At 39.1% G+C, this 13,533-nt stretch overlaps 1 protein-coding gene across 1 annotated transcript in view; it reads left to right on the forward strand.

The window, feature by feature from the left end:
- The window catches only part of PKHD1 (PKHD1 ciliary IPT domain containing fibrocystin/polyductin), a 256,328-nt gene extending 253,020 nt beyond the window's left edge, over positions 1–3,308 (forward strand). Inside the window, exon 66 of the mRNA XM_018088733.3 lies at positions 2,003–3,308. Within this exon, the coding sequence (XP_017944222.3) occupies positions 2,003–2,355 (353 nt within the window). The 3' untranslated portion in view covers positions 2,356–3,308. The remainder of the gene's footprint in view (positions 1–2,002) is intronic.
- The last annotated feature ends 10,225 nt before the right edge of the window (positions 3,309–13,533 follow it).

The following is a 13,533-nucleotide window of genomic DNA, read 5'->3' on the forward strand; positions in this document are numbered from 1 at the left end:
AGGATATTTATATTACTATGACATATAAATCTCCAGGCAGTACTTCATCCTTGAAACTTGTACTATCCAGAAAACTTTTAGCCTCCTTCATTAATTCAAACTTGTTTGAAAAGGCCTATTTTCACAGTTGAAAATGTCACCTTTAAAAACGAAGAGAGAGCCAATAAGTCTCAGGAACTGACATGAAGATTTGATATGGGGGATCGTGACCTGATTATACTCTTTATGTGTGTAAGAAAGAAAATTGAACTTGGTGATGCATGTAATTTTTACCTTAAAACAGCCAACTACCTAATATTTAAGCAAGTTTAAGAAGGAAAATTGTCAAACAGAGAAATACATCTGACTACTGAAATTTTACCAACAACTTTCCAGTGGATTTTCAAGAGGGACAATCCTGAAATTAGAAGTTATGAATGCACACGTTGAAAAAAACAGCAACACCCTTTAACAGGAAAAATTAGCACAAGCATTAAGTCGTTGTCACTGTCAGAGTTCCAGATGTTCAAGGAGTGTCTGGACAATCTTTTTTGTCCTATGATTTTGTTTTAGGTGTTCTTGTGAGGAGCAGGGATTGGGCTTGATCATCCTTATGTGTCCCTTCCAATCTGAGATATTCTATGATTCAGCAAATACAGTTCCAATTAATGAATTACAGAAAAGGAAGAAGAGAATGAATCTGAGCAGGTCTGAGCAAGAGTGGGCTGAATGTCACAGGCTGCTAAGGGCCAAAATGAAAGGACAACCCTGAAAAATCAGGAGTGGTAACAATGCATTGTCTGGTATTATTTGTGCTATGGACCTATAAAATGTGCAGATATATGGACTATAAAAGCTAATGTTGTCCACTAACATGAGACCTGTGGACTAGGACTAGTTCTGGATTTGGAATGAATATAAAAGATTTGGGTCTGGGCTGTTTTCGTTTCACATTCCTGGGGGAAGGGAGAGGATTGCAATAATATTACAAATGTTTTTAGCATCCAAATGATAGCAAAAATGAGGCTGCCAATCTTGCACTGAAATGATAGCACACCCTGTCAACTCAGAAGCTGTCTCTGCTGTGACACTAGAACTGATTTTGTGTCTGTCATTGATAACCCTTTGGTTCACAGGGATGTAAACATTTTGTGTTTCCACATGAAAAATAGATAGCGTGTGTTTTCTTTTTTCTGCGTTTTTTCAACATCATTTTTGAAACAGCATTACGGGTTACAGGTTCTGCCTTGAGCAGGACTCAAATGTTGAAAATATAAAGTTCTATCTTTTTTTACAGACTGATTCAGAAAGGGATGATGTATTTTATAGGTGTGTAGCATTAAAATAATATCAGTCTTATCACTACATAGCTTACTGACCAACTTCATTCTATATACTTAATTATTAAATATTTACTGAAAATTTGTTAACCATTGGAGATGCTGTAAGAGCTGTTAGTGTATCAATAAGAGCAAATCAGCTGGTTTTGTTGCTTTTTATTTATTTGTGGAAATAGCTAACGTTTTTTTGACTTTAACAACTTATTTCTCTCAAACTAAAATCTGTGCCCAATAAATTTATGTCTCTAACAATAACTGCTTTTTAATTAACCATGGAATCATGCAATCATAGAATTATTTGGGTTAGAAGAGATTTTAAAAATCATCTTATTCTAACACCTACCACTAGGTCAGTAGGGACACCTTAAAGTATCCCAGGTTGCTCCAAGCCCCATCCAACCTGACCTTGAACATTTCCAGGGATGGGTCAGCCACAACTTCTCTTGGGTAACCTGTGCCAGGCCCTCACCACCCTCACAGGGAAGAATTTCTTCCTAACCTCTAATCTAAATGTCTCCTCTTTTGGTTTAAAATTCTTCCTCCTTTTCCTATCACTGTCCGCCCATGTGAAATTAAAAAAATAATTAATGTCTTTAACACGTAGTAAAGCCATAAAAGGGTAAGGTACATGAAGGTGGGATCTTATAATTACTGTAAAGAGCAAACAAATCTTTCTTTCCCAGTTATGGCAGGAACTGGAGCCATGGGACGTGCCACAGGACAACTGGAGGAGCTGAACCTGCCACCCTGTGAAGCCAAGTCAGTGAGAAAGTTGAACAATGTCCAGCATAAGACAGGGGACAGACACCCCTTTTCTTCAGCAAGGAAAAGGGACAGTCACCAACAGCCACGTGGAGGAAGAATTCCTGGTGACCCTGTGGAACATCAGCAGCCAGTTGCCCCGGGATGCTCCAGCCAGAAGGAAGTCCCCAAACCTTCAGCTGGTTACAACCAGGAAAGAGAGGAGTCCAAAAGGATGCCCAGACATCAGAATGATGTGGGAAAGCATGTTGCCATGGTGGCAGCAGAGGGGTAAAGAAGTGCTGTGAGGGGGTGGACCACTAGCAAAGCAAGATTTTCCTGGCTTGAAGTCAATGGGGAGCCAAGTCTTTTGTCTCTGTGTTCAGAGCAAACCATACACTTTAGGATGGGGAACTAGAAGGTCACATGTACAAATGAACCTGTTACCTGGATCTGCAGCCCACTGGGAGACTCTGGCCATGTCTTTGATGCTGACCTTCCTTAGCTCCCAAAACAGGGTGGGTGCATCCAAACTACCTGTTCAGAACAGCCCTCTGACACCTCTAAAACTCTCTTCAAGTGCTGTTTGGGGGAGTGCTAGATCAGCTTTGAGATCCCATTCAGAAGCAGTCAGGGATTAGCCCAACAACTCAACAGTGTCTAGAGCAATGGTGATTGGTATTTATGCATATATGCAAATACATAGAAATTTTCCCCTTTCCTCCAACCATGCTTTTAGTTTCATTCAAAGAACCTTGGTATGTGCATAAATATTTTCCTTTTTCTGAAGGGAAAAACCACATTTATTCAACTTTCACTGTGGCTACAGTAAGTGCTTTCATACCTCCATACTTACACTTGTGTGTTTGTTTCTTTTCTTTTTTTTTTTAAATTAAAGTATTTTACTGAGTAAATCTCCACCATGGCATTGTTTCTGACACCTTTAAATCACTGGCTTGTTATGAACACAACTCTTTATGGATAATAATAATAAGGCTGACATTCTTCAGTTGCTCAGAGAATTCCTCTGTGCTTTGCTTTACTGAGCTGGAAGATGAGGAACTTTATTATGTACCATATTTATGTACCATAAAATTCTTGGTTGCAAGGTGTCCTGGTGGCACCAGACAAAATTTATATTCCTCTGCAGAAAAAATTACTTAAGCAGGAAGATGTGGTTTCTGGACAGATCAGCAGTGGAAGAAAAGCTGACAAACCTTCATTTGAAAAAAAAAACCAAACAACAAAATAAACCACAAAACAGTTAATTTCAAGCTGCAGGAGTTAAGGTGCAGATTCTAGTCGGCAAACTGCAGTTTTCTAGGCAAAGAAATAGATTCTCTAGCATTGGCTCCTGTACTATGTTGTGTTTGTAATCATAATTTTGGGGTGAAATCAGACTGATTCCTTACTGAGCTAGGTTTGTGGATGACTGCACAGGAGATTTTCTGGCTTAAAACAGTTGAGGATGAGGGCCTTATATCATTAAGTGCAGTGGATTAGCCTTCCTGACCTCTTACATGACATAGAAAAGCAATTTATTACATTATTTTTTTTGAGAGGTCAAAATATTAATTTATGTGAATCAACAAGGTAGATCCCTAAGGATCGTGATTCAAGGTCCATGTAAAAAGATATAAAGCTTGTGAGACATGGTCTGGAGACCATTGCTTCCTCCACAGCTGATACCCAGTTTTAGATGCTTTCACGGGGTAAAAGATCCTTTTCTCTCTCAGAAATACAATTCCTCCATTCCCTGAACTTCCCTCCCCTTCAGTGTTTCTACTCCCAGTATGTGACTCCATCACATTCAAGCAGTATGAAAGCAAATAACATATAATTACATATGTCAGCATGTATGCAAATAATATTGAATGCTAATTATATGCAAATATCACACAACCTTCTTTGGAGGGAAAAAATATATTGGATATATTGGAAACAGTTAAGGGCTTTAATTAATCCTTTAGTTCATAATCCTTGCATTTATCAATACTTTGTTTACAGATTGAGTAATGTCTTGCACTAGACCTCTAAAAAAGTCTTTAACTGCAGCAATATTGATCTTGATTTCCCAGAGTGCTGTGTGTTAACTGAGTGATGGGAAGAAGTGAGGAGAAAGTAGAACAAAACACGGACACAAATGGGTGCAAACATGAAGTGATTCCTGAATACGTAAGAAATGTAGGGAATGTTGTACATCAGAAAAAAAACCCACTGTAGTGATCAGAGAGAACGAAGATATGGTTGAAGAACATGGTTAAACACGAGATGGCATCTTTTCCAAAAATAAATGTGTTTAAACTGACTGCAGCTGCCCTTGGATGAAGTGGGATTCTTCCCACTTTTTGTTTTGAATATTTTCCATCTAGACAGGCCAAGATAAAAACAGACTCTCAGTCTTACAGGGAATGCATGATTAGATGAGAAGTTGTGGATTCCCCATTCCTGGAAGTGTTCATGCCCAGGCTGGATGGGGCTTGGAGCAACCTGGTCTAAGGGAAGGTGCCCCTGCCCATGGTAAGTGGGTGGAACGAGATGGCCTTTAAGGTCCTTTCAGCCCAAACCATTTAGTGACCAGACATACCCAAGCTGCTCCAGGATATCCTGGGCAAGGCAAAGAAGGAGAACACACATCTCATGTCCCAAACCAAAAGCCTTATTTTATAATAATTTGAATTCCAACTTGACCTGTGGGGCATCTGCATGTCCTCAATGACTTGTGATCAGCACTTTTGGTGATCCTGCTTAAGACCCTTAGTCTTTGCATCATTGAGTTCTCCTTAATCCTTATACTATAATTAGGACAACAGCATTTTCCCACCTTTACAGAGAGGTTTTATGGGTAAATTTATGATATTATACATCTCAAAAGCCCGGGTGAGAGCAGGGCAGGGTGGGGATGGAATGAAAGGAGTCAGAGGAAGAACCTACAGTGTGACATGTGGGTTACACATGAGGGTTGGGTGCCTTAATAAACTTGAGGATATCGAAGCCACCTGGCTCAGCTTCAGGAATGCAGCTGAAGAATTCACTTTTTCTATGCTGTCCAGATCCAGCTTCTGTGAGGACATAAAGAGACAGCAGCAGGATTTCAGCTCAGATTTTGGAAGAAGCCCATAGGCATGTTTTGGCAGACTCATTCTCCAGCACAGCCCGCGTTCAGACCAGCCCTCTGAGGGACACTAAGCACTTCCAGCAAACCTAACGTGGGCTTAGCAAAGTTCTGCTTCCCCACTCGGGACACTGAGGAAGCCTTCAAAAAGCGGGAAAAATGAATATAAAAGTCTCTGGATCTGCCTGTGCAGATCCATCCTCCGAGGTCCAAAATCTTTCTGAACAGTCATGTTAAATGTCAGTGAAATTTGACAATTGGAGCCAATGGCAAAAATTTCATTAAGTTTGCTGGATTTGGGGTTTCCACCTGCTAACCTTTTTCTGCAGTCCCATCTGCAATAGCACTGAGTTCCTTTATTGATATAAATAGTGTAGCTGAAAGGATGCCTTATTTTTAACCAAGCTCTCCAGGCCTGTCTGAATTGCTAGACAATGCACAGTCAAAATTATTCTTTTTCCCTTTTTTTTTTCCTTCCCATTTTGTGGAAGTGGTATTTTTTCCTCTTATGTCTGAAGTAGAGGAGTGCATTACAGAAAAATTTGCCTAAGGCTTTGGACCAGAGCTGATGAGACTTCACTAAGATACAGGAACAGGCACATGGATAGAAAAAAAGAAAGCCTGTGAAAAATTAAAATGACAAGCCTGGTTAGGGAGCAGAGATAACTGGTGATGTAGTAAAATTAATTACAGTCTGGGTTGAAGGAATTGTGTGCCTAATACAAAATTAAAAAAAAAAAAATAAAAAAAGCAAATAACAGCAATGAGATTATAAACCCTTTCATCATCTCTATATGGTATAACTTCCAATCCCTATTTATTATGGTGTCTATTATGGCATTTATTTCTATAGGATGAGATGTATAAATGGCAAATAAAGGAGGCAAGTGTCCAGTCAGAAGGTTTTTCTCTGATTCTGCAATGAATGGCCTTATTAAGGGGAGAATTGCACTCAAAAAAATCTTCAGTGGACTTGGAACTGTGAGAGGAAACCTCCACTGGATCAGGAAAACTGCATGATACTCTAAGGGTGCTTATGGGCACTTAATGATTATACAGATTCACAATTTTTTTTAGACTTAATTTTTTTGTGATCATTACTCATTTGCCAGGACTTGAAATAATTCCAGCTTTCTACCTACTGAAATGTGGAAAATGTTGGGAGATAATTTGTTGATCAACATTATGAAGATAATTGCAAGGGCAAAAGGCAGATACAGCATAGGATCATTCCAAGATTCCAGAACACACCAGCAAAGGGGCATTTCTATGGTATATAAAAGGAGTCTGTTTTTAGGGAGTGAGGACAGGAGGCAGGTGCTACCTGAGGTCCAAGACTTCACATATTGGGTGGCATGACAGGCTTCAGTGAGGGACAGTGAAGCTCCAAGAAGTTTGAGATCAACCAAGGGAGGACCTTCAGGAGGTGCCAGAGTTGCTTTTCACTGACTCAAACCTCTGTGTGCATGTGCAGGTCTGGAGCTGCCAAGAAGCTGCCAACAATCTTCTCCTCTCTCACCAAAGCATTTCAAAATTTTCAGTTTTCAAAGAACAAAAGGAAACAGGAGTGACCCTTCCATTAGTGAATTTTCCAAAAAGGAAAATAGAAAAATATAGAGGATGTTTTATTTTTCAACTGGAAGTTGACCTGTCGTTTGAAGGAGGGTTGCCTGGGGAGATGTTTATGCGCTCTTTTTGCTTTCTTTTTTCTTTTTTTTCCTCTATTCCTTCACAAAGGGGAGAAAAACAGCAGAGAAGAACCAACAAAGAGGGGGGGAAAAGAAGTTTAGAACAGAGATCATGGCAGAATATTGCACATAAGCAAGGTCAGCCCCTGAATAGTTTCCATATTGTGTTAGACCTGAGGGATGCCAGTGTTGGATACTTGGGGAAGAATATAAGAAAAAGGTAAATGTGAAATTAACCTTCCCTGGATTTTATTTTAAGCCAGAAGAGATTTCTGAAATTGGTGGTTGCTCCTAATGACCATTGGATGGACCTATTGTCCCTGAACATTTTATGGAAGTGCAGCATTAATATCATGTTAAACTGAATTATCTATATCCTGTGTGAAAAAAAAAGAAGATATTTATGCTTTTATTTTAAGTGTTCTGTCTGATATTTTCCAGGTTTTCTTGCATGACAAATAGGGAGTAATATTTATTGACCTTGCTTTTCCAGATACCCCACATATTCTTTATCACTTTCCATGTTCTGTGGGAGTCCTGTGGAATTCGGGGATCTGACTTAAAATTCAGCTGAAAAGATAAAGTGTAATAAGGGAAAAGAAGAGAAAGTGAATATAATAAGTCAGTCCTCCCACAAAAAACCTCCCTCCCTCTGGATTTGTGCAGTTAAACCTGTAGCAAGTAGATGCTGACTACGACCCTGATCTTTGGTCCTTGATTAGAAACCTAAATTCAGGTGGAAAAAATCAAGGATAAAAATGTTTAATACTAAGACCATCCACTTTAATTTGGGATCACTGGGGAGGGAAGAAGAACAGAAAGAGGTGACACAGCCAAAACAGTGGAGTGGAAAAGGGTCTCTGCAGCAGCACTGTGGGAGAGGGACTCAAGCCAGGTCAAAGCCATTCAGAGGTAGGAGCTACACACAGTCTGAGCACAGAACATCACCCAAATTTGCTGCTGCTGTGGGTGAGGATCATCCTCATTTCCCCGAGGTCATTTGTCCATACCCCTGGGTGGGTTTGGTGTGGTTGCATGAATTTGTGCTCCCCCTCCTGATACATCTCTCTGTTCCAAAACATATTAAAGACGAAGCCTGTGTCCAGGACACGCCACGTCTCGCAGCCGTCAAAGGGAATGATGCTAAAAATATCCCACTCTTGCTCTCCCTCCCCCCCCGACTGTCTCCCTGTGTCTAGGTGCTGACAAAAGTTATTTGTCGTATTCCCTTCATTTGGTGAGTGACAGGAGACTGGTGTCAAGTGAGAAAATGAAATGTAAATTTTATTAAACACCTTCTCATCTCTGTGTATCAATCCAGATTCCAGCCTAACACAGCAAATCAAATCCTGTCTTCACCAGGCCTGAGGGCACACACAGAATCATTTCTCCTTAATACCATTGCCTCCTAGTAAAATATTTTTCTGTTTAGTAAATGAAAATTTAAAATGCAAACCCTATTTTAATCCCAGAGAAAAGCTGTGCATTGCAGGGAGAAGGATGATACATTTTGTTCTGTTATGCTTCGTGCTTTCTTCTGTTTTCAGACACAGAAATGAAGATTAGTTGAAGCAGAAATTGTGACTCCCTTTTAAGACTTGCCCATCGGGATTTTTTATCTTCATGTCCACCACTGGGCTTAGTAGCTGACTAGTCCAGAGATGATTCAGTATCCACTTGTTTAGTGTACAATTGCATGGTAAATTATACGATGCACTGAAGTCTGAAACACTATTCCCGAGTGAATGACACCAGAAGTTCTTTGCTGTGGGTCTTAATACCTGTATTTCTTTGAGAATTAGAGTTTTGGTCCACTGCGAAAGGAAAAATTGTTAGAAAAGGAAGTTTTTGCTGAGCAAAATCGTGGTTGATTTGACTCTTTATATTCTCAGGAAAACGAAAGAATTAGTTTCTTTTGGTAACAGTGGGAAGACATTTATAGCTGTTTGTCTAGGCTGTGTAGGGGTTGAAATTGGGATGGAGTCAATACATTTGTGAGATAAGACAAGACAAATTTTCCTTTACTCCCAAGAGTTGGCACTGGAGAATACGCCCAGAGGGGTTGTGGACTTCCCATCCCTTGAAGTGCTCAAGGCCAGGCTGGATGAGGCTTGAAGCAACCCGGGATAGTGGAAGGTGTCCCTGCCCATGGGGTTGGAACCAGATGAACTTTAAGGTCCTTTCCAACCCAAACCATTCCACAATTTTATGATTCTCTGAATATTTTTAATGAGGTCACTGATTAACCTCCATTTCAGTGTGTGATGCTGGAAGCACTGAACCATTACTGTCTGAGACACTCAGTGAAGGAACAAATCCAAGACCTACCTTTCATCTATATTCATTGTCCCTAATTATCAAAAGTTATGTGTCTAGGCTGACCTAATTTGCCCTGGTGTGTGGGTAATATCATCAAATATGGGTTCAGGAGGGTGCTACACTTCATTTTTCATACACAGCAATTGCAGGACAGGCTGAATCCCCCTGTGGAAGAGCCTGTCTCTCTGCTGTCACCTGAATAACTTCGATGAGATGGTTGACTGGTAGTCTTTTCAAACAGGCATCTCACCTTAACCTGGGTATGCACTTCCTACTTCCAGTGGTATGCACTTCCTACTTCAGTTCCCAACTCATCATGAGTTATTTTCTGATGGAAATGTACAGTAGAAGGCAGAAGTGCTAAAAAAGTAGAGGTTCTCTGACATTTTTCCCCTCTGAAAATAGTTCTCTGCTCTTTAGTTGCCCCTCATAGCAGTAACTCATCCAGTACAACTTTACCTTGGAGCTGAAGGTCCTGGGATTGCCTGGTTTCCCTACCTAAAACAGCCCTAAGAGTTTACAGGAGCTCAGGGCTTCAGACATCTCATAGACCTGGGAGCCAACAACAAGCTCAGACAAGGTTCCCGTCTTTCAGGTCCTTCAAGAATTGACTACAGCACTTCATTTCAAGGAGGCTCAGAGCATATATAGTCCCCAAAACTCTGGGAAAAAAAATTGTAGTAATTCCAAAGAAATTAGAATGATTTAAAAATTATTGTTTAATACGATATTTTTTATGATTTTCAACATTTCCAGTATTCTGTTTTAAATTCAAGTTTTCCCTTCCAAGAGAAATAGTAGACTCTTGCTTTCCCTAACAGCTTCGGGAGAGAAAGCTGTGCTGTAGTCCATGAAACAGGGACAGATGACACGAAATAAGGAAGAGTTAAGCAACCCACTAAGGCTTGTACTGGGAGCAAGGGGAAAAGAAATCAGAAAAAGCACCCATTTCCCTCGGCTGTCTGTCCTGAGACAAATCCACTACAGCATTTTGGTTATCTAAGCTTGTTTCAGAGAGGAAAAAGGAAGACAGACAACAAAAAAAGTAATGGAAAATGAAACTTGCAACTTCTGAATTAGGTTGGATATGAGTTGTCCTCAGTTCAAGTCTGGATCCTGCTGCCAATTCCCCTCTCTGACCTCAGGCCACTCATTTAATGTCTCTGCCCCTCAGCTCCTCACGTGCAAAATGAGAATGTTAATACAGCTTTGCTTGTAACTCAGCCCATTTTGCCCACTCAGGCTTTGGAGTCCTCTGCATTGAGGCTGTTTCTAATTAATTATTTTCAAAAAGTGCAGTTCCATCCTGGCAGCCCAGTTGCCATTGAAATCATATTTGAAACAAAAGGGTAGTAGTGGGAATTTTAGTAGTGATAGTAATAGGGATAGAAATAGTAATAGTGATAGTAATAGAGATATAGAGATAGAAATAGAATTAGAAATAGAAGTAAAAGTAAAAAAAGAATGAGAAAAAGAAAAATAAAAATCAAAGAAGAGAAAGAAAAAGGGAAAGGGAAAGGGAAAGGGAAAGGGAAAGGGAAAGGGAAAGGGAAAGGGAAAGGGAAAGGGAAAGGGAAAGGGAGAGGGAAAGGGAAAGGGAAATGAAAAGGAAAAGAAAAAGAAACAGAAAAAGAAAAAGGAACAGAAAAAGAAAAAGGAACAGAAAAAGAAAAAGAAACAGAAAAAGAAAAAGAAAAAGAAAAAGAAAAAGAAAAAGAAAAAGAAGAAAAAGAAAAAGAAAAAGAAAAGAAAAAAGGAAAAGAAAAAGAAAAAAGAAAAGAAAAAAGAAAAGAAAAAAGAAAAGGAAAAGAAAAAGAAAAAGAAAAAGAAAAAGAAAAAGAAAAAGAAAAAGAAAAAGAAAAAGAAAAAGAAAAAGAAAAAGAAAAAGAAAGAAAAAGAAAAAGAGAAAGAAAAAGAGAAAGAAAAAGAAAAAGAAAAAGAAAAAGAAAAAGAAAAAGAAAAAGAAAAAGAAAAAGAAAAAGAAAAAGAAAAAGAAAAAGAAAAAGAAAAAGAAACAGAAAAAGAAAAAGAAAAAGAAAAAGAAAAAGAAAAAGAAAAAGAAAAAGAAAAAGAAAAAGAAAAAGAAAAAGAAAAAGAAAAAGAAAAAAGGAAAAAGGAAAAGGAAAAGGAAAAAAGGAAAAAGAAAATAAAAAAATAGGAAAAGGGATAACAATAGTGATAGTGATGGAGATAGAGATGATAGATAGAGATAATAGAGATAGAAATAGTAATAAGTGATAGTAATAGAGACAGAAATAGAGATAGAAATAGAATTAGAAATGAAAGTAAAAATAGATAAAAATAGAAATGAAAATTGAAATGCTAATAGTGGTAGCAATAGAAATAGACATAGAGATAGAAATAGAGATATAAATAGAGTTAGAAATACAAATACAGGTAAAAATAGAAATAAAAGTTGAAATAGAAACAGAAACAATAAGTGCACCTAAGCTGGTTTCACTTGCAAGGTGCTGAGGGTTAAAGGGAAAAAAAAAAGGAAAAGAAAAGTGCAGTCCATGCAGAAGAGCTGTCATGTCACACAAATTGTCAGCTTCCCTAATATCACCAATCCCTCCTCCGCCTCACCAACTTAAATTCTCCTGTGCCTCCAGGTAGGGGCTGTTGGGACTCAGCTCCAGATCCATCCACAGCGGAGATCAGTCATTTCACACTGCCAGTGGGCTTCTTTACTATTCTAATACAGAACCCATTGCACACTATGACTAATAATGTTGGCTGTATGAAAGAATTATTTATATAGAGACTGAGAAAGGCCTCCTTGGATTTCTAGACAGGACAGTCTTGATTTGGAGAGAGCAAAGCATAAAATAACTGCAGGGCCATTTCAGGCTGCCGGAGTCTCCAGGAGACAGGCTGACAATTGGTGCTTGAATTTGAAGCTGCAGATTGTATGTGCTGTGGCAAACCCTCTTCCCTCATACCCTGGAGTCCCCCATCCTCAGAAATAAAGAAGGGACATATAGGGAATGCCAGTCAACACAGGCTTATGGAAAATAGGTCCTGTCAAAGTAAATTGATAGCTCTTTTTCTGATGAGATTACAAGTTCAGTCGATAAAGGCAGCAGTATTCAAACAATAGGCATCTGTGGGGCTTTTCACTTGGTACACCATAACCTTCTGATTGCAAAACTAGGTGAAAAAAATTCTCAAAATTAACATGGTGCACCTTAAGTGGATTAAAAATAGGCTGAGAGCCTCCAAATGTGTTTACAGAAGTCACTGCTGAGCAGGTCTGTTTGTAGTCTGGTCACAGAGGGATCAGGTTATCTATAAATACAAACATTAACTAAAAGTTGTTATTCAGCCAATTGATGATTGATTCTCCATATCTCAGGGGATGATTAATAATGTAATGGGACAGGCTCTTTATGTTGTGTGACCAGTGGATCAACTATGTGTGGCTGCCCCATCCCTGGAATTGTTCAAGTCCAGGTTGAATGCTGCTCTGAGCACCCTGGACAAGGGTAAGATGTCCCTGCCCATGGCAGGGGGTTGGAACTGGGTGACCTTTGAGATCCTATCCAACCCAAACAATTCTGTGATCATATAAAATGAGGTACATTTTATTATGACAGAAAAACTGTACTTAAGGATGTGTCTGTATTTACCAGGCAGAGTTTCTGTTCTGACAGCTGGTGACTGAGAACAGCCTGTCATCATGATAGATAATCACTAAAGATGGTTTTTCTCAGGATAAAGATCTCACAAAAGAGCTAATGTTATTTTATTGCACAGACACAAGCTTTTTAAATGAGAAAAGGTTGCTTTTATTCTAGGATTGATAGTGCTTCTGGTTTTGACTTCTGCAGTGCAAGAAGTAGTTTAAAATTTTGTGGAGAGTTTACAAAGAAAACACAGATGGTTGAAACACTTTGCATGGTAGAAAAAGGAGGGATTTTAAACCAGATGAAAATTAAAAGCTCAGTGTAAATTTAGGCTTTCTCTGTAGCTAACAGTGGGTGCCTGCATAAGGTGCCTCTCCTTGCATCTCTTGCTCTTATCTTAGTCTCACAGCAGAATAAAACACCTCTGAAAATACTGATCTTATGACATGGTCACAGACTAAAAATAGGTGAAATGGAATTTTGAAAATAGCTTTCCTATTGCACAGACAAAACCCTGTAAACCAGGCAAATCCAGAGTAGAACTACTGGGGTGTAAGGAATGAGGACACCAGCAAATAGTTTAGTAAAGGAGTGAGGGATTTTAGATCTTTGCCACAGTTTTGACTAGAAAACTGAATTGTTTTTATCACATACTTCCTTCCCCTTTGGGCACACATGCCAAGGGTCTCTGCAGTCATCCTGGCACACACCATCACCCTTGACAG

Source organism: Manacus vitellinus, unplaced genomic scaffold (genome assembly GCF_001715985.3).
Source record: "Manacus vitellinus isolate BGI_N305 unplaced genomic scaffold, ASM171598v3 scaffold_11_pilon, whole genome shotgun sequence".
Lineage (NCBI taxonomy): Eukaryota > Metazoa > Chordata > Aves > Passeriformes > Pipridae > Manacus > Manacus vitellinus.